Below are 25,192 nucleotides of genomic sequence, written 5' to 3' on the forward strand. Positions count from 1 at the left end.
TTAAATCATTGAGATCTTAAATGTCACAGAGCACAAAACATGATGTGTGTGTGTGTGTGATTTTACAAAATTAAAAACAATACTTTAGAAAGTGTAAATGCAGAAACATGAACATGACGACCAGTGAGAATGAATCCAGCATGTTCTTCATTTTTTTCAGTTGTGTTGAGCTTGAGTCTGTTTAAAGTCAAGAGACTGAAATGTTGATTGTGTGAAAGTGTGTATTTCAGTGTGACTCTCAGTCCTGCAGTATCATGTGACTGAGGAGCAGCTCATGTGTTCAATCATTTACAGCTCAATCAGCTGAACTCACAGCAGCAGAAAGAGGCTGAACACTTCAAATATACTTTACATTGTGATTCATGTGTGAGAGTCAAATATGATCTTACCACAGTTTCTCCAGTTTACAGTGAGGATCCTGTAGTATATCAGACAGCAGATTCACTGAATTTCCTATTTCATTCAGTGACAGATTCAGTTCTCTCAGGTGTGAGGGGTTTGATCTCAGAGCTGAAGTCAGAGCAGCACAACCTTCATCTGTGACTCCACAATATCTCAACCTGTAGAGAACAATGACACACTCTTCACTCTCTCAGTTCAGATCAGATCAGTTTAGCAGTGAATCCATTATTAAAGAGAAAATACAAACTTAAAGCACAAATCAATATGTGTGATAATTGAGATATAAAATGTCACAGAGCACAAAACATGATGTGTGTGTGTGTGTGTGTGTGTGTGTGCAAGCGTTTTTGTGATTTATGAGGACATATTTGTATAATGACATGGGTATTACACTGGTATTACAACGTAAACATGCAATATGAAGACATTTCATGAGTCCTCATACTTAAAATAGCTTTAAAGGTGCCCTAGAATTGAAAATTGAATTTACCTTGGCATAGTTGAATAATAAGAGTTCTGTACATGGAAATGACATACAGTGAGTCTCAAACACCATTGTTTCCTCCTTCATATGTAAATCTCGTGCGTGAAAAACACCACGGAAAAACAGGCAAATCTCAACATAACACAGACTGGGACGCAACAGTCGGGATCATTAATATGTACGCCCCCAACATTTGCATATACCAGCCCATGTTCAAGCCAGTATTAATGTTGTGGAGCTGCACAGCCGAATCATCTGCAGGTATTGTGAAGCCATCAAGCAATGACAATACTGGTTAAAGTTACCATTGTTTCTTACTGTATTCACAGAGACCAGAGCCATGTCGTTATTTTCATTTTTAACCCGAAAACGCTTGTAGTCTGTATAATTCATAAACGCATCTTCATTCTTTATAAATCTCTCCAACAGTGTAGCTTTAGCCACGCAGCATTATCAAACTCATTCAGAATCAAATGTAAACATCCACAATATGCCATACTTACGTGATCTGATATGCTGCATCATGAACAGTTTGTAAAGATCCATTTTGAGAGTTATATTGTGAACTTCAGTGTTGTTTATGCAATATTTATTGGAGTCGTGAGCTTGGGGGTGGGGAGCACAAGCATTTAAAGGTGTACACACCCCAGATCAGGGCATTTTTAAATCCACCCCAAAATAGGCAGTTAAAACATGGTATAATAAATGATCTGTGGGGTATTTTGAGCTGAAACTTCACAGACACATTCTGGGGACACCAGAGACTTATATTACATCTTGTGAAATAGTGTTCTAGGGCACCTTAAAAACATACTAAACAATATTTTATTAAAAATGTAAAAATGCAGAAAGTTTTCTGTGATGGGTACAGGGGCAGATCTACCGGGGTGGCATGGAAAAGCTTTGCCACCCTAGAATTATCACAGAATAAAATATAAATGTAAGCAGTGTTTCAAGTGGCAAGAAAACACGTCTTTCAATAAACTGAGCATGATGGTTGCACGCAGCGCGCCCAGTGTAGTCAGCTTCATTAACAAATGACTCTTATGAACCGGTTCTTTGGGAGTCAAAAACACACAGCGCAGCCAAGTTCACTTACGAAATGTTTTTCCATTTGTTCATGAATCGGAAAATTACTGCTTCTTGACTAACTCAGAAGTCCTGTGAGAAATGTAATCCCATCGGAATATGTCTGAGATTAATTTTCGTAATTGTTTGGCTGATTCTCCGACTGCCCGCTCCACTTTCATCATGGATAAAGGTCTTTTTGCCATCCGACGAAACAATAACATGAAATCAATAAGAAGATCCCGATCACAGAAAATAATAGCAGGGTTAGGTAAGAATCTAAACGTATTTTAGCTTTTCTCGATTGCTAACACATTATACGTGATTCAGTTGGCCCAGTTTCCCAAATCAGTCGTTCAGTTCTCAAAACAAAGACACACTTCTCAAAACGTTTAACAATGACAACATTAGGTAGCAAAACTGACAACACACCAGTCAAAATCTGAGAGAGAGCTGAAAGAATCATTTACAGGGGTTTTAAACTCACACAGTACCAGTACTTTAGATGAGGGAAATTTCACTCTTCTATGTACAGTAAACTGCAGGGACGTGCACAGACATTTTGGAGGGCAGGGGCTCAAGTGGAAAAAAGGGCATTTCTCATAATTATTTATTTAAAAAAAAAAAAAATAAACAAAATGTTAAATATATTAACACAACTCTGACTCCCTTACCAATTTATTTCAATTCCCTCACACTCACGCAATTGTTTCATACTCCACAGATTTCTACAGAATAATCAGTTCACACAGAGATCATGATCTTCTTTAGTGTTCACTAGGTTTATCACAAGAGCAGGCAACAGCAAAGGAAACTATGCCACAGTGTGTGTTTTCTACAATACTATTCTCAAGTAGCTATATATATTTAGAATAATAACTGCATAAGAAGAAGGACATAGTTTCACTAATAATTTGTTTATTTTGCACAAATCAATAAATCGTTTTAATTCTTTTGGTGTTATTGGAATACTTCTTTCATGTTGTGGACAATTTTAAGATTTTGGTCTATTATTGCTTACAAGTCTTCTTTTACTCTAATGGAAAGAAAACTTCCAAAATACACATTTAGATGGTGTTTGTTTTAAGCCTACTACCCTCCGTCTGTTTGCATCTACAGATTTCTTCTAAATTAACCAAAACAAGCTAATCTGCATATTTAAACACATTGACCCCCGGTTTCACAGACAAGGCTTAAGCTAGTCCTAGACTAAAATGCATGTTTGAGCTGTTTTAACTGAAAGTAACTTGCACTGACATGTCTTAAAATATGTCAGAGCCATTGTTTTGTCTCAAGATGCACACCACATGTTTTTTTCTAGTGTATGTTTATAAAAGCTACTTAAATATCCTAATTGAACTAAGGCCTAATCCTGGCTTAGGCTAAGCCCTGTCTGTGAAACTGGGCCCAAGAGTTTTTTTCCCCTGATATGTTTTAAGTACATAATATGTATTATAACAAATGCCTGCAGAGGGCGCCAAAAGCCTGGTGATTGTTGTTGTTACACAGCACAACGAAATCCTTGTTTTTGACCAACCAGCCATGGGTAGGTTTAGGGGTGCAGAGGGACAGAATATACAGTTTGTACAGTATAAAAACCATTACGCCTATGGAATGTCCTTACTTTGATAGCAAAACAAACCTGTGTGTGTGTGTGTGTGTGTGTGTGTGTGTGTGTGTGTGTGTGTGTGTGATTTTACAAAATGAAAAACAATACTTTAGAAAGTGTCAATGCAGAAAGATGAACATGATGAACAGCAAAAAAAAAAAAAAAAATGAATCCATCATGTTCTTCATTTATATCAATATACTTTACATCATGATTCATGTGTGAGAGTCAAATATGATCTTACCACAGTTTCTCCAGTTTACAGTGAGGATCCTGTAGTACATCAGACAGCAGATTCACTGATTCTCCTATTATATTCTCAGACAGATCCAGTTCTCTCAGGTGTGAGGGGTTTGATCTCAGAGCTGAAGTCAGAGCAGCACAACCTTCATCTGTGATATCACAATAACTCAACCTGTAGAGAACAATGACACACTCTTCACTCTCTCAGTTCAGATCAGATCAGTTTAGCAGTGAATCCATTATTAAAGAGAAAGTACAAACTTAAAGCACAAATAAATATGTGTGATAATTGAGATATAAAATGTCACAGAGCACAAAACGTGTGTGTGTGTGTGTGTGTGTGTGTGTGTGTGTGTGTGTGTGTGTGAGTGAGCGTTTTTGTGATTTATGAGGACACATTTGTATAATGACATGGGTATTACACTGGGATTATGACATAAACATGCAATATGAGGACATTTCATGAGTCCTCATATTTAAAATAGCTTTAAAAACACACTAAACAATGTTTTATTAAATATTTAAAAATGCAGAATGTTTTCTGTGATGGGTAGGTTTAGGGGTGCAGAAGGACAGAATATAATGTACAGTATAAAAACCATTACGTCTATAGAATGTCCTTACTTTGATAGCAAAACAAACCTGTGTGTGTGTGTGTGTGTGTGTGTGTGTGTGTGTGTGTGATTTTACAATATGAAAAACAATACTTTAGAAAGTGTCAATGCAGAAAGATGAACATAATGAACAGTAAAAAAAATTAATCCAGCATGTTCTTCATTTCTCTTTACACCTTAAATATACTTTACATTGTGATTCATGTGTGAGAGTCAAATATGATTTTACCACAGTTTCTCCAGTTTACAGTGAGGATCCTGTAGTACATCAGACAGCAGATTCACTGAATTTCCTATTTCATTCCATGACAGATCCAGTTCTCTCAGGTGTGAGGGGTTTGATCTCAGAGCTGAAGTCAGAGCAGCACAACCTTCATCTGTGATTCCACAATCCTTCAACCTGTAGAGAACAATGACACACTCTTCACTCTCTCAGTTCAGATCAGATCAGTTTAGCAGTGAATCCATTATTAAAGAGAAAGTACAAACTTAAAGCTCAAATTAATATGTTAAATCATTGAGATCTTAAATGTCACAGAGCACAAAACATGATGTGTGTGTGTGTGATTTTACAAAATTAAAAACAATACTTTAGAAAGTGTCAATGCAGAAACATGAACATGACGACCAGTGAGAATGAATCCAGCATGTTCTTCATTTTTCTCAGTTGTGTTGAGCTTGAGTCTGTTTAAAGTCAAGAGACTGAAATGTTGATTGTGTGAAAGTGTGTATTTCAGTGTGACTCTCAGTCCTGCAGTATCATGTGACTGAAGAGCAGCTCATGTGTTCAATCATTTACAGCTCAATCAGCTGAACTCACAGCAGCAGAAAGAGGCTGAACACTTCAAATATACTTTACATTGTGATTCATGTGTGAGAGTCAAATATGATCTTACCACAGTTTCTCCAGTTTACAGTGAGGATCCTGTAATATATCAGACAGCAGATTAACTGAATTTCCTATTTCATTCAGTGACAGACTCAGTTCTCTCAGGTGTGAGGGGTTTGATCTCAGAGCTGAAGTCAGAGCAGCACAACCTTCATTTGTGACTCCACAATATCTCAACCTGTAGAGAACAATGACACACTCTTCACTCTCTCAGTTCAGATCAGATCAGTTTAGCAGTGAATCCATTATTAAAGAGAAAATACAAACTTAAAGCACAAATCAATATGTGTGATAATTGAGATATAAAATGTCACAGAGCACAAAACATGATGTGTGTGTGTGTGTGTGTGTGTGTGTGCAAGCGTTTTTGTGATTTATGAGGACATATTTGTATAATGACATGGGTATTACACTGGTATTACAACGTAAACATGCAATATGAAGACATTTCATGAGTCCTCATACTTAAAATAGCTTTAAAGGTGCCCTAGAATTGAAAATTGAATTTACCTTGGCATAGTTGAATAATAAGAGTTCTGTACATGGAAATGACATACAGTGAGTCTCAAACACCATTGTTTCCTCCTTCATATGTAAATCTCGTGCGTGAAAAACACCACGGAAAAACAGGCAAATCTCAACATAACACCGACTGGGACGCAACAGTCGGGATCATTAATATGTACGCCCCCAACATTTGCATATACCAGCCCATGTTCAAGCCAGCATTAATGTTGTGGAGCTGCACAGCCGAATCATCTGCAGGTATTGTGAAGCCATCAAGCAATGACAATACTGGTTAAAGTTACCATTGTTTCTTACTGTATTCACAGAGACCAGAGCCATGTCGTTATTTTCATTTTTAACCCGAAAACGCTTGTAGTCTGTATAATTCATAAACGCATCTTCATTCTTTATAAATCTCTCCAACAGTGTAGCTTTAGCCACGCAGCATTATCAAACTCATTCAGAATCAAATGTAAACATCCACAATATGCCATACTTACGTGATCTGATATGCTGCATCATGAACAGTTTGTAAAGATCCATTTTGAGAGTTATATTGTGAACTTCAGTGTTGTTTATGCAATATTTATTGGAGTCGTGAGCTTGGGGGTGGGGAGCACAAGCATTTAAAGGTGTACACACCCCAGATCAGGGCATTTTTAAATCCACCCCAAAATAGGCAGTTAAAACATGGTATAATAAATGATCTGTGGGGTATTTTGAGCTGAAACTTCACAGACACATTCTGGGGACACCAGAGACTTATATTACATCTTGTGAAATAGTGTTCTAGGGCACCTTAAAAACATACTAAACAATATTTTATTAAAAATGTAAAAATGCAGAAAGTTTTCTGTGATGGGTACAGGGGCAGATCTACCGGGGTGGCATGGAAAAGCTTTGCCACCCTAGAATTATCACAGAATAAAATATAAATGTAAGCAGTGTTTCAAGTGGCAAGAAAACACGTCTTTCAATAAACTGAGCATGATGGTTGCACGCAGCGCGCCCAGTGTAGTCAGCTTCATTAACAAATGACTCTTATGAACCGGTTCTTTGGGAGTCAAAAACACACAGCGCAGCCAAGTTCACTTACGAAATGTTTTTCCATTTGTTCATGAATCGGAAAATTACTGCTTCTTGACTAACTCAGAAGTCCTGTGAGAAATGTAATCCCATCGGAATATGTCTGAGATTCATTTTCGTAATTGTTTGGCTGATTCTCCGACTGCCCGCTCCACTTTCATCATGGATAAAGGTCTTTTTGCCATCCGACGAAACAATAACATGAAATCAATAAGAAGATCCCGATCACAGAAAATAATAGCAGAGTTAGGTAAGAATCTAAACGTATTTTAGCTTTTCTCGATTGCTAACACATTATACGTGATTCAGTTGGCCCAGTTTCCCAAATCAGTCGTTCAGTTCTCAAAACAAAGACACACTTCTCAAAACGTTTAACAATGACAACATTAGGTAGCAAAACTGACAACACACCAGTCAAAATCTGAGAGAGAGCTGAAAGAATCATTTACAGGGGTTTTAAACTCACACAGTACCAGTACTTTAGATGAGGGAAATTTCACTCTTCTATGTACAGTAAACTGCAGGGACGTGCACAGACATTTTGGAGGGCAGGGGCTCAAGTGGAAAAAAGGGCATTTCTCATAATTATTTATTTAAAAAAAAAATAAATAAACAAAATGTTAAATATATTAACACAACTCTGACTCCCTTACCAATTTATTTCAATTCCCTCACACTCACGCAATTGTTTCATACTCCACAGATTTCTACAGAATAATCAGTTCACACAGAGATCATGATCTTCTTTAGTGTTCACTAGGTTTATCACAAGAGCAGGCAACAGCAAAGGAAACTATGCCACAGTGTGTGTTTTCTACAATACTATTCTCAAGTAGCTATATATATTTAGAATAATAACTGCATAAGGAGAATGACATAGTTTCACTAATAATTTGTTTATTTTGCACAAATCAATAAATCGTTTTAATTCTTTTGGTGTTATTGGAATACTTCTTTCATGTTGTGGACAATTTTAAGATTTTGGTCTATTTTTGCTTCCAAGTCTTCTTTTACTCTAATGGAAAGAAAACTTCCAAAATACACATTTAGATGGTGTTTGTTTTAAGCCTACTACCCTCCGTCTGTTTGCATCTGCAGATTTCTTCTAAATTAACCAAAACAAGCTAATCTGCATATTTAAACACATTGACCCCCGGTTTCACAGACAAGGCTTAAGCTAGTCCTAGACTAAAATGCATGTTTGAGCTGTTTTAACTGAAAGTAACTTGCACTGACATGTCTTAAAATATGTCAGAGCCATTGTTTTGTCTCAAGATGCACACCACATGTTTTTTTCTAGTGTATGTTTATAAAAGCTACTTAAATATCCTAATTGAACTAAGGCCTAATCCTGGCTTAGGCTAAGCCCTGTCTGTGAAACTGGGCCCAAGAGTTTTTTTCCCCTGATATGTTTTAAGTACATAATATGTATTATAACAAATGCCTGCAGAGGGCGCCAAAAGCCTGGTGATTGTTGTTGTTACACAGCACAACGAAATCCTTGTTTTTGACCAACCAGCCATGGGTAGGTTTAGGGGTGCAGAGGGACAGAATATACAGTTTGTACAGTATAAAAACCATTACGCCTATGGAATGTCCTTACTTTGATAGCAAAACAAACCTGTGTGTGTGTGTGTGTGTGTGTGTGTGTGTGTGTGATTTTACAAAATGAAAAACAATACTTTAGAAAGTGTCAATGCAGAAAGATGAACATGATGAACAGCAAAAAAAAAAAAAAAAATGAATCCATCATGTTCTTCATTTATATCAATATACTTTACATCATGATTCATGTGTGAGAGTCAAATATGATCTTACCACAGTTTCTCCAGTTTACAGTGAGGATCCTGTAGTACATCAGACAGCAGATTCACTGATTCTCCTATTATATTCTCAGACAGATCCAGTTCTCTCAGGTGTGAGGGGTTTGATCTCAGAGCTGAAGTCAGAGCAGCACAACCTTCATCTGTGATATCACAATAACTCAACCTGTAGAGAACAATGACACACTCTTCACTCTCTCAGTTCAGATCAGATCAGTTTAGCAGTGAATCCATTATTAAAGAGAAAGTACAAACTTAAAGCACAAATAAATATGTGTGATAATTGAGATATAAAATGTCACAGAGCACAAAACGTGTGTGTGTGTGTGTGTGTGTGTGTGTGTGTGTGTGTGAGTGAGCGTTTTTGTGATTTATGAGGACACATTTGTATAATGACATGGGTATTACACTGGGATTATGACATAAACATGCAATATGAGGACATTTCATGAGTCCTCATATTTAAAATAGCTTTAAAAACACACTAAACAATGTTTTATTAAATATTTAAAAATGCAGAATGTTTTCTGTGATGGGTAGGTTTAGGGGTGCAGAAGGACAGAATATAATGTACAGTATAAAAACCATTACGTCTATAGAATGTCCTTACTTTGATAGCAAAACAAACCTGTGTGTGTGTGTGTGTGTGTGTGTGTGTGTGTGTGTGTGTGTGTGTGTGTGTGATTTTACAATATGAAAAACAATACTTTAGAAAGTGTCAATGCAGAAAGATGAACATAATGAACAGTAAAAAAAATTAATCCAGCATGTTCTTCATTTCTCTTTACACCTTAAATATACTTTACATTGTGATTCATGTGTGAGAGTCAAATATGATTTTACCACAGTTTCTCCAGTTTACAGTGAGGATCCTGTAGTACATCAGACAGCAGATTCACTGAATTTCCTATTTCATTCCATGACAGATCCAGTTCTCTCAGGTGTGAGGGGTTTGATCTCAGAGCTGAAGTCAGAGCAGCACAACCTTCATCTGTGATTCCACAATAACTCAACCTGTAGAGAACAATGACACACTCTTCACTCTCTCAGTTCAGATCAGATCAGTTTAGCAGTGAATCCATTATTAAAGAGAAAGTACAAACTTAAAGCACAAATCAATATGTCTGATAATTGAGAAATAAAATGTCACAGAGCACAAAACATGATATATATATATATATATATATATATATATATATATATATATATATATATATATGTGTGTGTGTGTGTGTGTGTGTGTGTGCATGTTTTTGTGATTTATGAGGACACAAATTTGTATAATGACATGGGTATTACACTGGTATTACGACATAAACATGAAATATGAGGACATTTCACAAGTCCTCATATTTAAAATAGCTTTAATAACATACTAAACAATGTTTTATTAAAAATGTAAAAATGCAGAATGTTTTCTGTGATGGGTAGGTTTAGGGTTAGTGCAGGGGGACAGAATATAATGTACAGTATAAAAACCATTACGCCTATGAAATGTCCTTACTTTGATAGCAAAACAAACCTGTGTGTGTGTGTGTGTGTGTGTGCGTTTGTGTGATTTTACAAAATGAAAAACAACAGAAAGTGTCAATGCAGAAAGATGAACGTGATGAACAGTAAAAAAAAAAAAAAATGAATCCAGCATGTTCTTCATTTCTCTTTACACCTTAAATATACTTTACATTGTGATTCATGTGTGAGAGTCAAATATGATCTTACCACAGTTTCTCCAGTTTACAGTGAGGATCCTGTAGTACATCAGACAGCAGATTCACTGATTTTCCTATTTCATTCCCAGACAGATTCAGATCTCTCAGGTGTGAGGGGTTTGATCTTAGAGCTGAAGTCAGAGCAGCCCAGCCTTTATCTGTGACTCCACAATCACTCAACCTGTAGAGAACAATGACACACTCTTCACTCTCTCAGTTCAGATCAGATCAGTTTAGCAGTGAATCCATTAATAAAGAGAAAGTACAAACTTAAAGCTCAAATCAATATGTGTGATAATTGAGATATAAAATGTCACAGAGCACAAAACATGGTGTGTGTGTGTGTGTGTGTGTTTGTGATTTATGAGGACACAAAGGCTGCGTTTACACTGGCACAAAAAAAATCAGATTTTTTGCTCACATCTGACACAGATCAGAATTAGTTGCATACGTGTAAACACAAAAATCCACAAGAGATACGATTTTTTTCGCATCCGATCTGAGCCACTTCCAAATGTGGTCTTAAATCAGATCCAATCTCTGGACATGTGACCTATGTCTAAACACGCATATCCGATTCCCACTGGAATTCCAAGCCACCACAAGGCAAGAGCGACATGTTTGCTCACTAAGGCTGCATTTACACTGCAACTCTTAAAGCACAGATCCGATCTTTTGACAATATCTGATTTTTTGGCCAGTGTATTTACATTCACTTTAGACGCGATATCTGTGTTTACATTCATTCCTGCCCAAAATGATTGTCATTGATAGCTTTGTATGTACATGTTAGACCCTCGGGTTTTAAATGGCTGTGCTATTAAAATTATTTACACACACACACACACATTGTGAATTTCAACCTCTGCCTGGTTAATTTAAAAGAGACCACCATGTGTTTTTTTTAATTTTTATTTTAATAAACCAAAAGCTTCACTGGGTAGGCTACTCTCTCGTGTGCACTCTAGGGATGGGCAGATCGATATGAAGTATCGATATATCGATACTGACGTTGAGTATTGAAAGTATCGATACTCAAATTAAAATATCGATACTAAGGTGTATGTTTTTTTTTTATTTTTGTTTATTTAACAATATGCATACAATATGCATTGAATTGGACAAATAACCTATGTTAGCGAATAATTTGTAGTAGAAGTGTTTTCCTGCTCATCTGAACACGCAAATGCTGCAAGTCAGAACCAATCAATCACAGAGAGCATTCGCTCACTGCCGACACTACATTCAAACAGGGCTGCGTTTAGTATCGTAAGAAACCATTGATGCTTTTGGGAAATGCAGCCCAGAACAATGCTTAACGGAAGACAAAAAAAATGTATATTATTATTATTAGTTATTTCACAAAAAACAAAATGAAATAGTAGCCTACATAGTTTGTGCAAGTACATTTATTTAAATTGAATATTAAAAGTTCATATTGATGTTCTGTCAGAATACAAATGTTTCATTTTATAGGTGCAACAGCCTGTCACTGGCAGTCCCTTATGAAAATGAACCTTTACTACAGTGACCATAGTTCAGCTAGGCATATAGTAGGCTTATTTGTAGATTTTCCATGGTTTACCAAGTAAACATCTTAACCATGTGTAAATAAAAATATAATCTAATAAACTGCAATTAAAGCATATTGAATGTTAAAATGCCTTTCAAATATAATGTTAAGTGGGTATCATAACCCATTTTACTCTTAGTAATTCAATAATTGAATAAACGTTAAAATTTGTAGGTTCATATTAGAGGTATCGTATCGGTATCGACGATATTGGCCTTGAAAGTATCAGTATCGTATCAAAAACAAACTAAGTGGTATCGCCCATCCCTAGTGCGCTCTCTCCTTCACTCACTCTCTCGTAATCATTCATTCAAATAAATGTAATCTTACTTTATTTCCCTTCAGAATTCTAGATTTAACGACCGTAGATAAAAATATAGCTGCAAGCAGCAATTATCTGGGCCAAGCACAAAAGACGCACAAGAAGCCAGTCAACATGGCTGGGAGCATCAGACCAACTGCAACAGTGGGATATTAAAGACCTACTGAGATCATTTTAGGCAAAAGAGCTGAAAAATCACAAATACAGTCAATAATAAAGATTTAGTGGTTTATCACTTCCGACCAATAGGTGGCACTGTGATTAAATTAATGAGGTATGGTCAGAGTGAGGTGACATTGACTCTCGCAAAGTTTGGTGTCAATATGCCAAAGCATTGCAGAGATACAGCTTCAAGAGTCGGTTTTGCATCATGCCTCAAATTCGTTGCTCCGGTATACAAAAACAGTTTGACGTATCCGACGTATCCTAGGAGGAGTTCGAAAAAGTAAGTTTTTCAGAAAATTCAAAATGGCGGAAAATGTCATAGGGTGCAATCGATTCATCTTGGCCCAAGGAATCCGAGGAAAAAAGAATTTTCTAAACCTTACGGTTCAAAAGTTATTAACATAAACATGAGTGAAAATTTGGACAGCTGGTGGCACTAGAGGATTGAGTTAGAGACTCCAAATTTGCTATGGATACAGATCAGACTGTCCTCTAACTGTGTGCCAAATTTCATAACTTTCCCGCAAGTGGTTCTATGGGCGGCCATAGACCCAAGAGTGGAAGAAGAAGAAGAATTAAAAAGAACAGCAACAGATACAATAGGTGCCTACGCACCTTCAGTGCTTGGCCCCTAATAACAAACGCAAATTACCTTTATTTTCCAGTCAATATTCGTTCAGTCAGAATTCACGCTGCAAAACATCCATGACACTGACTAACTTATCCATTCTGGCAGGTAATCATGACCACCCGACATGAAATATATAAATAATTTTAATAGCACAGCCATTCACAACCCGAGGAACTACTATGTGCACGCAAAGCTATCAATGACAATCATTTTGGGCGGGAATGAATGTAAACAGATATCAGATACCAGTTGCATCTAAAGTGAATGTAAACACACTGGCCAAAAAAATCAGATATGGTCAAAAGATCGGATCTGTGCATTAAGAGTTGCAGTGTAAATGAAGCCAAATTTGTATAATGACATGGGTATTACACTGGTATTACGACATAAACATGAAATATAAGGACATTTCACAAGTCCTCATATTTAAAATAGCTTTATAAACTATCTATGTATTTATTAACTTTAAACCAAGGGTCTTCAACCGGGGGTCCACAGCGGTACTGCAGGGGTCTGACAATTAATGTTTGATCAAAGATAGTTTTTTGATCTCTTGAACACAATAGCCAATCAGAGGTGTTTCATTTAGTCAGAATCCACTCACTGCTCAAAACACTGGAGTTTTTGTTCAGAGCTGAGTTCTGCACGCTCACGAATCCTCTCATTAACAAAGACACGATGCAAGTAAGAGATTCATTATTCAGTGTAGACAACTTTATTGATATTAATGAAACTTTGTGAGATCGTGAACTGAGATGAGTGACAGATTTTTAGTGATTGTAAAGCGAGCGCTCTTTAGAGGTTATACATAATCCACTGAATAAAAGTTTTGTTTTTCTTGCTGCTGAGAGGAGCGATGGACAATTACACGCTGCAAAACGGCACGTCAGAATATATACGTGCAATGTAAAAGCAGACTAATAGATTACTAGAAATATATTCACATCAACATATTTTTGATATTCTATTCCAATTATTTGTAAAAGTAATGACTTGTAAATAATCTTAAATGTCTCACTGTACATTGTTACTCTTGTTATGGTGGAGCCGCTGCTACACATTACATCTGCTCTTTACTAGAGAACCTGCAATAGTTTCAGATACTCAGTGATTTGAGTCTTAATTGTCCATCTCATCATAAAATTAAAATGTGAATTTTTAATAAACTTGAAGCTAAAGTTTAGATAAACGTTTAATTCTCCATCTGACTAGTAAAATTAAATGTATGACTCTATGTTAACCATACATCAATGTGTTTTAGGACAGGGTTTCTGCAGGTTTCATCAAATCTAATTTAATGCTTTTTGATGCCTTTTTAATGCCAATTTTTAAATTTTTAATGCCATATATACTTTCTGAAGGATCATGTGACACTGAAGACTGGAGTAATGATGCTGAAAATTCAGCTTTGCATCACAGAAATAAATTATATTTTAAAGTATATTAAAATAGAAAAACCATAATTTTAAATTGTAATAATATGTCACAATATTATTGTTTTTTCTGTATTTATTATTAAATAAATGCAGCCTTAATGAGCATAAGAGACTTCGTTCAAAAACATTAAAAATTGTAATGTTTCCAAACTTTTGACCGGTAGTGTACATATGACATCATCTATCGACTTTTAACTAATATATATATTATATGTATATATTCATTTAAAGTCGATAGATGAAGTTATATGGCAATTATAATATTCGTTATGTCATTAAGTTGCATTCGCATTCTGCCAAGTGTCAGCCCTTTAGATTTGTTTGCGTCTCTGCTGCTACTCTTTGTGCTCACATAATGTATTTTAATGCAGCCAAAATCCCAATAAAACTATTTAATCTATTTATTTTTCTTTTGTTGTCAGACAATGGGAAATAGTGACTGAAACGTGGCCCACATTAAGCCTCGTCATGTGCTTGTCCTATGGAGAAGTAAATCGGTCATTCACTTGTCTGAGTAAAAAAGTTGCTTATCCGGAAAAAAAAAAAGGATTTTTGTGTGGTGTAAATATAAATTTATTCTGAAGCAATATTCCTTCATTCAGAATATTCTTTCAGAATATTGCAGCACTGACATATATGATTTTACCTTTATAAAGGGCACTGTTCAAACGGCGGATTCATTCATGAATGAGGCAGCTGTTTATGAATGGGTCACTGAATCATTGACTCAACCGATTCGTTCAAAACGCTGAATCACTCAAAAACACGGTAAAGAAAACACAGTTGAGTGTTGCTGTGAGATGCGCTATGGTTCTGCTGTGATGTTTATTTGGAACTATTTTCGCTGCTGAAACAGAACAAAAACAGTCAATATTCCTTCTAAAATGTAAGTGACTTAATATTAACTACTCGTTTGTTGTATGAAATCAGTGTCACGTTACAATCGTGATAGTATTCAGGAAGACAACACTCTTGGTTGTGTGATGTTGCTTAACTGTATCGTGTTATAAATATAAAAACTCCACATTTTCAATTTTTACCACAGTATTTAACCGATTTTCTTGTGTGTGCTGCGCTTATTTGTTTCTATTTCTCCTGTTACCGTCAGTTCATTATACATTATATAACCTATTATTATCCACTATCGATCGCCACTTGCACTAAATATAATAAATGAACAGAGCAGACGCAGATAGAGGTGCGCCTGCGGCAGGGAAGCAAGATCTCGTGCTTGTGCGGCACATAGACTGGGGAGTCTACTTGGGCCGCTGTCCAAAACTCAATTTTGCACCGGCCGGAGGCCATTACCAAACTGGTTCCGCGTGTGTATCACACCAATGTTCATATTTTGCGACAGCAAATCAAAGTTAATTATGAAGGCTATATTCAAAATAAACCAGTGGTATTATTTTTCTTCAAAACTATCTAAAATTTTTAATGCCTGTAGGAATCAAATTTAATGACTTTTAATGCCTTTTAAGGCCTTAATTTCTTTTATGTCGTCTATTTACAAACAAATATTTAAATATTTAAATTCCTTCTTTATGTGCAAGAACATTCAACTGGTAAACCTGAATTATTCATTCATACACAAATTCTCTGACTTTGTTTGTATGAAGGAATTTTACATTGTGACGGTTTAGAAAACATCAAAATACTGACCACTAAACTCTGGACAACTTCTGCAGCACTGAAGATTTATGAACTTTTATTTTCCTGATGTTTTAACAGTGAAGTGATTGTTCTCAGTGATACTTACTGAACTGATCTGGATTCTTTAATCACGGGCAGCAGCTTCTGAAAAACTTTCATATCTTCAGCTTCATTGTTTCCTAGAATAAACTTTGTGAGATCAAACTCGTCCAGCTTCTTCTCTGATGTCAACAACACAAAAACTACAGCTGACCACTGAGATGAAGAGAGTTTGGCTTCCTTTATTCTTCCAGATGTCAGATAATGTTGTATTTCCTCCACTAGTGAATGATCACCCAGTTCATTCAGACAGTGGAACAGATTGATGGATTTCTCTGGAGAGTCAATGGTGCTGATCTTCTTCTTGATGTACTCAACTGTTTTCTCACTGCTGTCAGATCTGCTTCTTCTCTGTTTCATTAGTCCTTTTAGGAGAATCTGATGAGACTCCACTGACAGACCCAGAAGAAATCGCAGGAAAAGATCCAGATGTCCATTTTTACTCTGTAGAGCCTCATTCACAGCTCTCTGATGCAGCTCAGATAATGAAACATGTTTCAACCTCTCCTTAACTTTAGACAGCAAACTCTGTTTGGTGATTTGGTCAAACACATTTATGTTGTTGTTTGTACAGGAGAGGTGCACATATAGAGCTGCTAGATGTTCCTGAACGCTCAGATGAACAAAGCAGAAGACTTTCCCCTGATACCAGCCAAACTCCTCTCTGAAGATCTGAGTGCACAATCCTGAGTACACTGATGCTTCTGTCACATCAATGCCACACTCTCTCAGGTCTTCCTCATAGAAGATCACATTGCCTTTCTCAAGCTGCTGAAAAGCCACTTTCCCCAGTTTGAGGATCATGTCTTCATCTGTCACGTTCTTCTCATAGTCCTTCTCATGTTTGATGTTGGTCTGAAGGATCAGGAAGTGTGTGTACATTTGAGTGAGAGTCTTGGGAATCTCTCCACTCTCTGCTTCGCTCAACATCTTCTCTAGAACAGCGGCTGAGATCCAGCAGAACACTGGGATGTGGCACATGATGTAGAGGCTCCTTGATGACTTCAGGTGTGAGATGATTGTATTGGCCAGACTCTGATCACTGATTCTCTTCCTGAAGTATTCCTCCTTCTGTGGCTCATTGAAGCCTCGTACCTCTGTCACTCGATGGACACACTCAGAGGGGACAAGATCAGCTGCTGCTGGTCTGGAGGTGATCCAGATGAGAGCAGAGGGAAGCAGATTCCCCACAATGAGGTTCATCAGCAGCACGTCCACTGAGGCTGATTCACTTACATCACACAACCTCACATCACTCTGAAAATCCAGAGACAGACGACACTCGTCCAGACCATCAAAGATGAACAACACTTTATATTTGTCACTGGATATTTCCATTTCTTTTGTTTCAGGGAAAAAGTCATGAAGAAGATCTGAAAGACTGAGTGTTTTGTCCTTCATCAAATTGATCTCTCTGAAAGGAAGTGGAAATATGAGCTGGACGTCCTGATTCTCTTTCCCTTCAGCCCAGTCCAGGATGAACTTCTGCACAGAGACTGTTTTTCCAATGCCAGAGACTCCCTTTGTCAGCACAGTTCTGATGGGTTTGTCTTGTCCAGGTAAAGGTCTAAAGATGTCATTGCATTGGATCGGTGTGTCCTCTGTTGCTGCTCTCCTGGATTGTGTCTCAATCTGTCTCACCTCATGCTCATTACTGATCTCTCCACTCTCACTCTCTGTGATGTAGAGCTCTGTGTAGATCTCATTCAGGAGTGTTGGGTTTCCCTGCTTTGCTGTTCCCTCATACAGACACTCAAACTTCTTCATCAGATATGATCTAAACCTGTTGAGGACTTCATGGCTGTAAAATTAGAATAGCACATTATTACATGAGTTAATAAGCACAATGTCTTTTATCATTCTTTATCATAATCAATGCATATCTTTTACAGAAACGTTATACCTCAGATCAGTCTGTGTATCTCCACTCGGAAAATGTATTTTATGACCCATAGACTCGTCACTCCTCATAGACACACAGCTGGACTCTGGTTCTGATCTCTTCTGATGAACTGAACTACAACAAAGAGAGATTAAAGTGAATGATTTAAATGACTGTATTATGATTTAAATGACGAAAAACACTTAAATTATTTTATCCACAATAAAACCCTTAAGTTTTTATATTTACACTGTTGATACAAAAACTGTACATTTAACTAAGCACTCTCATAGATGTGTGTCTCTGTGTGAGCAACACTATACTTTAAAATATCAGATAAAGAAAAAAAACTAGAAACAAAGTAAAAGAATAATTCATTATCAGAATAATATTCTGATAATAAATAATTATTCTTGTACATTGTTTAGTATTTTGCCATACTATAATCATATTTTTATAGAAATGTTATACCTGAGATCAGTCTGTGTATCTCCACTCTTAAAATGTATTATTTGACCCATAGACCAGTCACTCCTCACAGACACACAGCTGGGCTCTGGTTCTGATCTCTTCTGATGAACTGAACTATAACAGAACAGATTTGATCCTTTATGATTATAATCACTTTAAGATAAGCTCTTACGAGCATTTATCATCAAACATCTTTTTGCATCCTAACAAAATATCTTACCATCTTCAGACCTTTAATCATCATTTAAAGGTGATTTAATCTAGTGTTTATTCAAAGTACCTGCATCCTGGAGAAAAATCTTCATCTCTGGATGTTTGTGTGTCATCCATGATGAATCTGAACAGTTGAAACAGAATCTGATCTCCAACACTGACTCTGGATGGAAGATCTTGTACAAACACAATAATTCAGCTTTTCCTCAGACAGGATCAAGAGACGCGGCGTTCAGTCAAATACACAATGTTATTGTATGTTCACACAAATGCTAAAATAAACCACAGACAACACGAAACAATATAACCATATTAATTTGCTTCAAAATGAAAAATATCAAACGCATTTCAAAGAGCTATTTACGTCTTTCAGATAATGCGGAAGTCACCTGTAAGTCTCGTGACCTGAACACCTTGATCAACATTTAATTATATATTAAATGACTAAAAAATCTCCTCCACATTTTCTATCAAGTATCTGCACGTAAATTCACGACTTACCTTTTATAAAGGTTCCTCTAAAAACACACTGATATTGCTGTTGTAGAATATTCCTGGTTGTTTAAATGGCGAAACATCAACTCTGTTCATTTACTTTCACTTTTTACTTGTGGCGCGAGCGATGATGATGATGACGCACTCGGTGCACGTTTTGTGTGTTTGTCCCTGAATAATTGATTACATGCATCAGCTTCGTATAATGTTAGCAGTATAGCATGACACATTTATTTGGCGGCAAAGTCCTCAAATTTGTAAATATCAAATATAAATTTATGTCTGTTACACTCAATTTTCCTGGTTAAATAAACATTACATAAAAAGAGAGTCCAAATACAATTCTATTGTGTATTTTTACACTATGTAATGTTCTATTTATTCAAACCAAGTATTAATTTCATCAAGTTAGTGTTTTTACACATGTATACATTTATTCCAAAATAATAACTAAAGGCAGTAACCATTTAAACAATATATATTATTTGTGAACTAATGTTCAGCTTTTCTTTTTAATAATCATCTTATTTTCATCATTTGTCAAGCTTGTACACACTGGTCACATCATGAAGATGTACAGTAATCTACCTTTAATTTCCCTTCAGCTGATGCTCACTAAAACCCCACAGTCAAATCTACCTGAAAAACTGCAAGTGTACAGGACAAAAACTGTTTTAAACACAAAGGGTGGTCACACCAAATATTGATTTAATTGAGTTAACGCGCTGCTGCTTCAGCCATCATATGGTAGAAAATGTCCAAATAAAAAAAAGTGTTCAAAAAGCTGACAGAAGTCGATCCATTTCTTTGTTGCATTTACCTGGTTGTTCTGTTTGTTTTTCCTAGTGATGGACAGATCGAGGCTTGAAGCAGTTGAATCAAATGTGCCGGAATGTGTCGAGGCTTCGAAACAATCTGACACCCGTCTCCACGGTGACCCCTAGTGGTCAGAACCGTGTAAATGCAACAAAACTCAGGCCAAACATGCATTTTTTTTTTATTAATGCCATAAACCAACAATACAATGAGATATATTCTTTCAGAGTAAAAATACACAACAACTAAAGAAAAATGAAATAAATATTTCGAACTGTTTCGAAACAGTGATGATGTAATGAAGCCTCGTTTACTGAAATCACGTGACTGTGGCAGTTTGATACACGCTCCGAATCACTGATTCGAAATAGAAGATTCATAAAGCTTCGGAGCTTCATGAAGCAGTGTTTCGAAATCGGCCATCACTAGTTTTTCCCTAGTCAAGAGTGTTTTGTTTCAAGGTGTTTTTGTTAAATAAACTCAATACTGCTGAACTTAGATCCTGCTTCTCTCCTTCGTTTTCAACCAGCGGTTACAGTTATGTTCCCAGTCTTTTTAATTTTTGGATTAGATGACTTAATGAAAAGTTTTAAAGATTATGTATTACTTTCAAGTTCAGATTTCTAATTGTAATGTGCAAATAATGTTTTGATTTTATCTGCCCTAGTGATTGTTTTTCATGTTAACTCATATTAACTTATACAAACGTGTAGAGAACAAATGAATAAGAATGGGAAGGTGGCGGTTAATTTTATAAAAATGTTCTGACTAGTTCAGCTAGCTGGCACTGGAGGGCAAAAAGAAAAATAATGTATGGATTTGTGTTGAGCTAAATAGAAATGAGTTTATTGTTAGAGTTGCTCTAGTCTAGTGCAAAGAAACTCTGGCTGCTGGTTTATGTGAAGCTGCTTCTTTTACTACCATAATAGCTCTAGTGTTTTTTGTGTGTGTGTTTTTGTTACATATCAGGACACAAATTTGTATAATGACATGGGTATGACATAGGTATTACAAGGAGAGGGTGACTTATGAGGACATTACTCCATGTCCCCATTTTTCAAAAGGCTTATAAAATATAAAAACATGCTACTTTCTGTAAGAACTTTAGTATTCAAAAAATAAATAAATAAATAAATAATTATATTAATAAGTAGTTAATTAAGTAATCTCTTCATTGCTCCGCCTCCAAAACTCACACTCCAATCCTAACCACCTGCTCCGAGTCGGTCTCGAACCCCGGCCTGATCGCTGCTGGCATGCATTACACACGTAATGCGAGTGGGTGTCTGTTTATCACAGCTGACGCGCCACAAAATAATGCTTCACGAAAAATAAAGCACAGATGATGAACGAACGACAAGGAAGCACAAAAAATGAACGTACAGTACACAAGAGTAAATACAAACAAGAGTTTGATGTTTGTCACCACATCAGCCCCCGACAATCAATGACACTCAAAACCGTGTTACTCACATGAGAAGAAATCAAAGCAGCCTCCGCGTCTGTTTTCAGGCCTTCCCGCTTAGCTCTCTCCAGTGCTGAAAATCTTTTCTAATATTAACGCGGGTTCTAAAGATCTTGCCCAGTCATAATCCTTCATTCCAGTGATATTCTTTTGAGCTCTTTTGTATTGTGTCCAATCTCTCTTTCTGCAGTTTTTTTTTTTTTCCCAAATCTCCCTCTTACTCGTTCTGTCTCCTCCTTATACGCCCCTAATTCTGATTGGTTACACGTTTGCTGTTGGTGTCGGCCCGACTAACTTCATTTTTATTATTGTTCTTACCCTGTAACTTCAAGCACTACTTTAATTTACAGTCTGCACATGTCACACTTACCCTATAACAAGAGTACTTTGCACAGTGCCTTACTGACACATGAATATGGTGCATTCATACAAAGTCCCTTATGAAAAAGAAGTATACTTCAAGTTAATTTTATTGAGTATACTTAAGTAATGTTCAAGTATATTCTTAAGTATACTTTATGTAGTAAGTACTAATATCAATGTACTAGTAGTAAACCTGTAAGTGTACTACTGCTTGGGACTAAATTGGCCAACTTTTTAGTATATAAAAGTACAAGTTTGAGTGTACTATAAGTGTAAAAGTAGTAAACAACTAGTTCACAACTACGTTTCTCATTTGTGCTGCATCTGTACTACAAGTGAACTTATATGTATACTAGTAGTTTATTATTTTAATACTTGTAGCACAGTTTTTGGTTTATGAAAGTACACTCTGAAGTATCTTATTAAACTGCTGGTAGTTTTATACTGCAAGATTTCTTTAAGTGAACATAGCATCATACTTATAGTTTACTATTTTAGCCTATATATTATTTTTGCACTTTAAGTATACAACTGTGTTCCTATTTAGTTATTGAATTTTTATACTTTAAATATACTTTTAACTGTACTTTAACTCTCTTGATTTTAAAAACATTTCATTCTAGCTTCATTTTTTATAAACACTTGAGTGTGTACAAGTTTAAAAATCATGTTTTTATCAAAGACTTTATCCAGATGGGATTCAAGAAACCAATAAGAAACAATAGAGTCTATAAAACACATTAAAACTCCTGGAAACACAACAAGCGTATCGGTGAGAATCAGTAGGCTACATCCATGAAATCTTGAAATAGTTTTAAGTCACCTGGCCACAACCTAAAGATCTCAGCATAAATGCTGATAAATTATTTGTTATTAAAGTATTAACAATCACAAACCACAGTTAATTTAACATAAAAGCATGCATGATTTGGCATGGCAGAATACACGCAAAGAGCGCTCCTTTTATAATCGCTATAAAGCTGAGATCTCAGTTCATCACGACCTCTCAAAGCTCCACTGACTGCACAATGAATCTTTAATAATGTCTACACTTTGTTATAATCAGAGGATTTGTCAGCATTCAGCATTCAGCACTGAACAAAAACTTTTTGAACGGTGCGTGGATTCTAACTTAAATACATCTGATTGGCCATTGCGTTCAAGAAAACAACAAATATGTCTGTGATTGGCTACTTTGCTCAACGCTGTAAAAACTTGTTATAAAAACTCTGTTTGCGCCTGTAAAGCATTTTCTTAGTTGTTCTTGTTTAAAAAAATCAAAATATTTTAATAGCCCATTTAAAGTGTTAATTACGAACAAATTATTAAATGATAAAATAAATGAATAAATGTAAATGAACAAAAATTTGCGTTGCATTTACTATCCAGTGAAAACAGAGGGTTCTGCAGCACCCCTACTTCTACACCCCTGCCAATGGACTACTAACCTACATAAAAAAATAAAAAAACTCAGAATTATTATTAACTTATCTGTTTTCTTTATAAATCAATATTTTCAAATAATGTAAGTTTATAAAACAGTATGTAAAACTAAAAAAGGTAGGCTATTTAATAGGCTATTCAATCAAAAGAGTAAACACAACTACAAACCAACTATACTTAGTCTTTTGATTGAGATATACTTAAAGGTGCCCTAGAACTGAAAATTGTATTTACCTTGGCATAATTGAATAATTAAAGTTCTGTACATGGTAATCACATACCGTGAGTCTCAAACATCATTGCTTCATTCGAGTTTGGGGGCGGGGAGCACGAGCATTTAAAGGTGTACACACACAAATCAGAGCATTTTTCCTCCCACCCCAAAATAGGTGGTAAAACATGGTATAATAAAAAATCTGTGGGGTATTTTGAGCTGAAACTTCACAGACACATTCTGGGGACACCAGAGACTTATATTACATCTTGTGAAATTAACATTCTAGGGCACCTTTAAAAGTATTCTGAGTACAAGTATAGCCCAAACATACTTAGACTTTTCTGTCAGTAGTCAAGTATACTTGAGTGCAATTTTAAGTATATTTCTGAGAAGTATATAAAAAGTAGACTGAAAGTATAATTTCTTATTTTTGTTTAAAAGAAGTATACTAATAGCAATACTACTCCTATACTAATAGGAAATGACTGTGAAGCTTTGGGGGTGTTGATGGACTCTATCTACTCCATCTATGTTTTGATAATCATTCTGAATCTGATCCAGATGTAATCTTTAACAAAAACGATTTTTATTTTAATTATTTTTTTAATGAAACTTACCCACATTCAAGTGCTGATGAAAAAGAACACATAAAGCTAGAATAAAATGTTTTTGTTGTTGTTGTTTGTTTAAAAGCAAAGGCTATGTTCTTTTTTTGATACACTGCATGTGCATGAAAAAAAAAATAGTCTACAAAATAGTCTGGGGGCCATAAAAATGAAGTGTTCTGGGGGTCTGTGAAAATGACCAAAATGCTAGAGCCGGCTGGCAACTTAAAAAAAAAAATACTGATGGGAAAAGAGTTTATATATATATTAAATGAACAATATTGTGAAAAAAATAAATAAAATAGTCAGAAGGAGCATTTTCACCTTCTAGAGGGCGACTATAGTAACAGTTTCCAGTAACATCAGTAGTCAAACCACCACTATGACATACACTGGGGTGTGGTTTAGCATAGGAAAAACAAACCCATTCCCCTGCTACCGATCCTCATTCAGTAGACTAGAGAACCGATCAGTGATGAAAGACAGAGCTGAACGTGAAAAACGAAGTATATACGTGATTGTCACTGTATATGGTTAAAATGAAATGCCTACTAATTATTAATGACTTGTAAAACACCAGTATGGAGGTTAGAATCAAGTGAATGTCATAAAACATGCAAAAAACACAATGAATTTTTGAAAAACAAGACAATTTTAAAGAGAGTAAAATGACATTGAATCTTACCTTTTTGAAAACAGTACAGACAGACCTTTTCTCAGCATTTTCTAGAAATCTTCCAAGTTTTTGAGCAATCTGATGCTAATTAGCATAAAGAAAATAAACATTAAATGAATGTATTTAAATAGAGAACTTTATGTATGTAAACCGAATGACATTTTTTAAATTAATGTTGAATATTTATTTTTCATCCAAACATTACAACTCTGTCTCACATGGGTTATTTTTTT

At 35.8% G+C, this 25,192-nt stretch overlaps 2 protein-coding genes and 1 long non-coding RNA gene across 3 annotated transcripts in view; 2 read left to right on the plus strand and 1 right to left on the minus strand.

Annotated features, from left to right (window-relative positions):
- Positions 1-25,192, plus strand: part of LOC127495937 (uncharacterized) — a 236,098-nt gene that overhangs the window by 165,359 nt on the left and 45,547 nt on the right. The gene's annotated exons all lie outside the window — the stretch shown is intronic.
- Positions 1-25,192, minus strand: part of LOC127495896 (protein NLRC5-like) — a 207,073-nt gene that overhangs the window by 158,938 nt on the left and 22,943 nt on the right. Inside the window, exons 6-12 of the mRNA XM_051863323.1 lie at positions 10,445-10,615; positions 9,569-9,739; positions 8,721-8,891; positions 5,317-5,487; positions 4,650-4,820; positions 3,808-3,978; positions 390-560 (exon numbers count right to left, since the gene is read on the minus strand). Coding sequence (XP_051719283.1) covers positions 390-560; positions 3,808-3,978; positions 4,650-4,820; positions 5,317-5,487; positions 8,721-8,891; positions 9,569-9,739; positions 10,445-10,615 — 1,197 coding nt within the window. The remainder of the gene's footprint in view (positions 1-389; positions 561-3,807; positions 3,979-4,649; positions 4,821-5,316; positions 5,488-8,720; positions 8,892-9,568; positions 9,740-10,444; positions 10,616-25,192) is intronic.
- LOC127495915 (uncharacterized) overlaps positions 1-25,192 on the plus strand; it is a 105,027-nt gene that overhangs the window by 43,586 nt on the left and 36,249 nt on the right. The window lies entirely within an intron of this gene.

The sequence above is a fragment of the Ctenopharyngodon idella genome, chromosome 15 (genome assembly GCF_019924925.1).
Source record: "Ctenopharyngodon idella isolate HZGC_01 chromosome 15, HZGC01, whole genome shotgun sequence".
Taxonomy (NCBI): domain Eukaryota; kingdom Metazoa; phylum Chordata; class Actinopteri; order Cypriniformes; family Xenocyprididae; genus Ctenopharyngodon; species Ctenopharyngodon idella.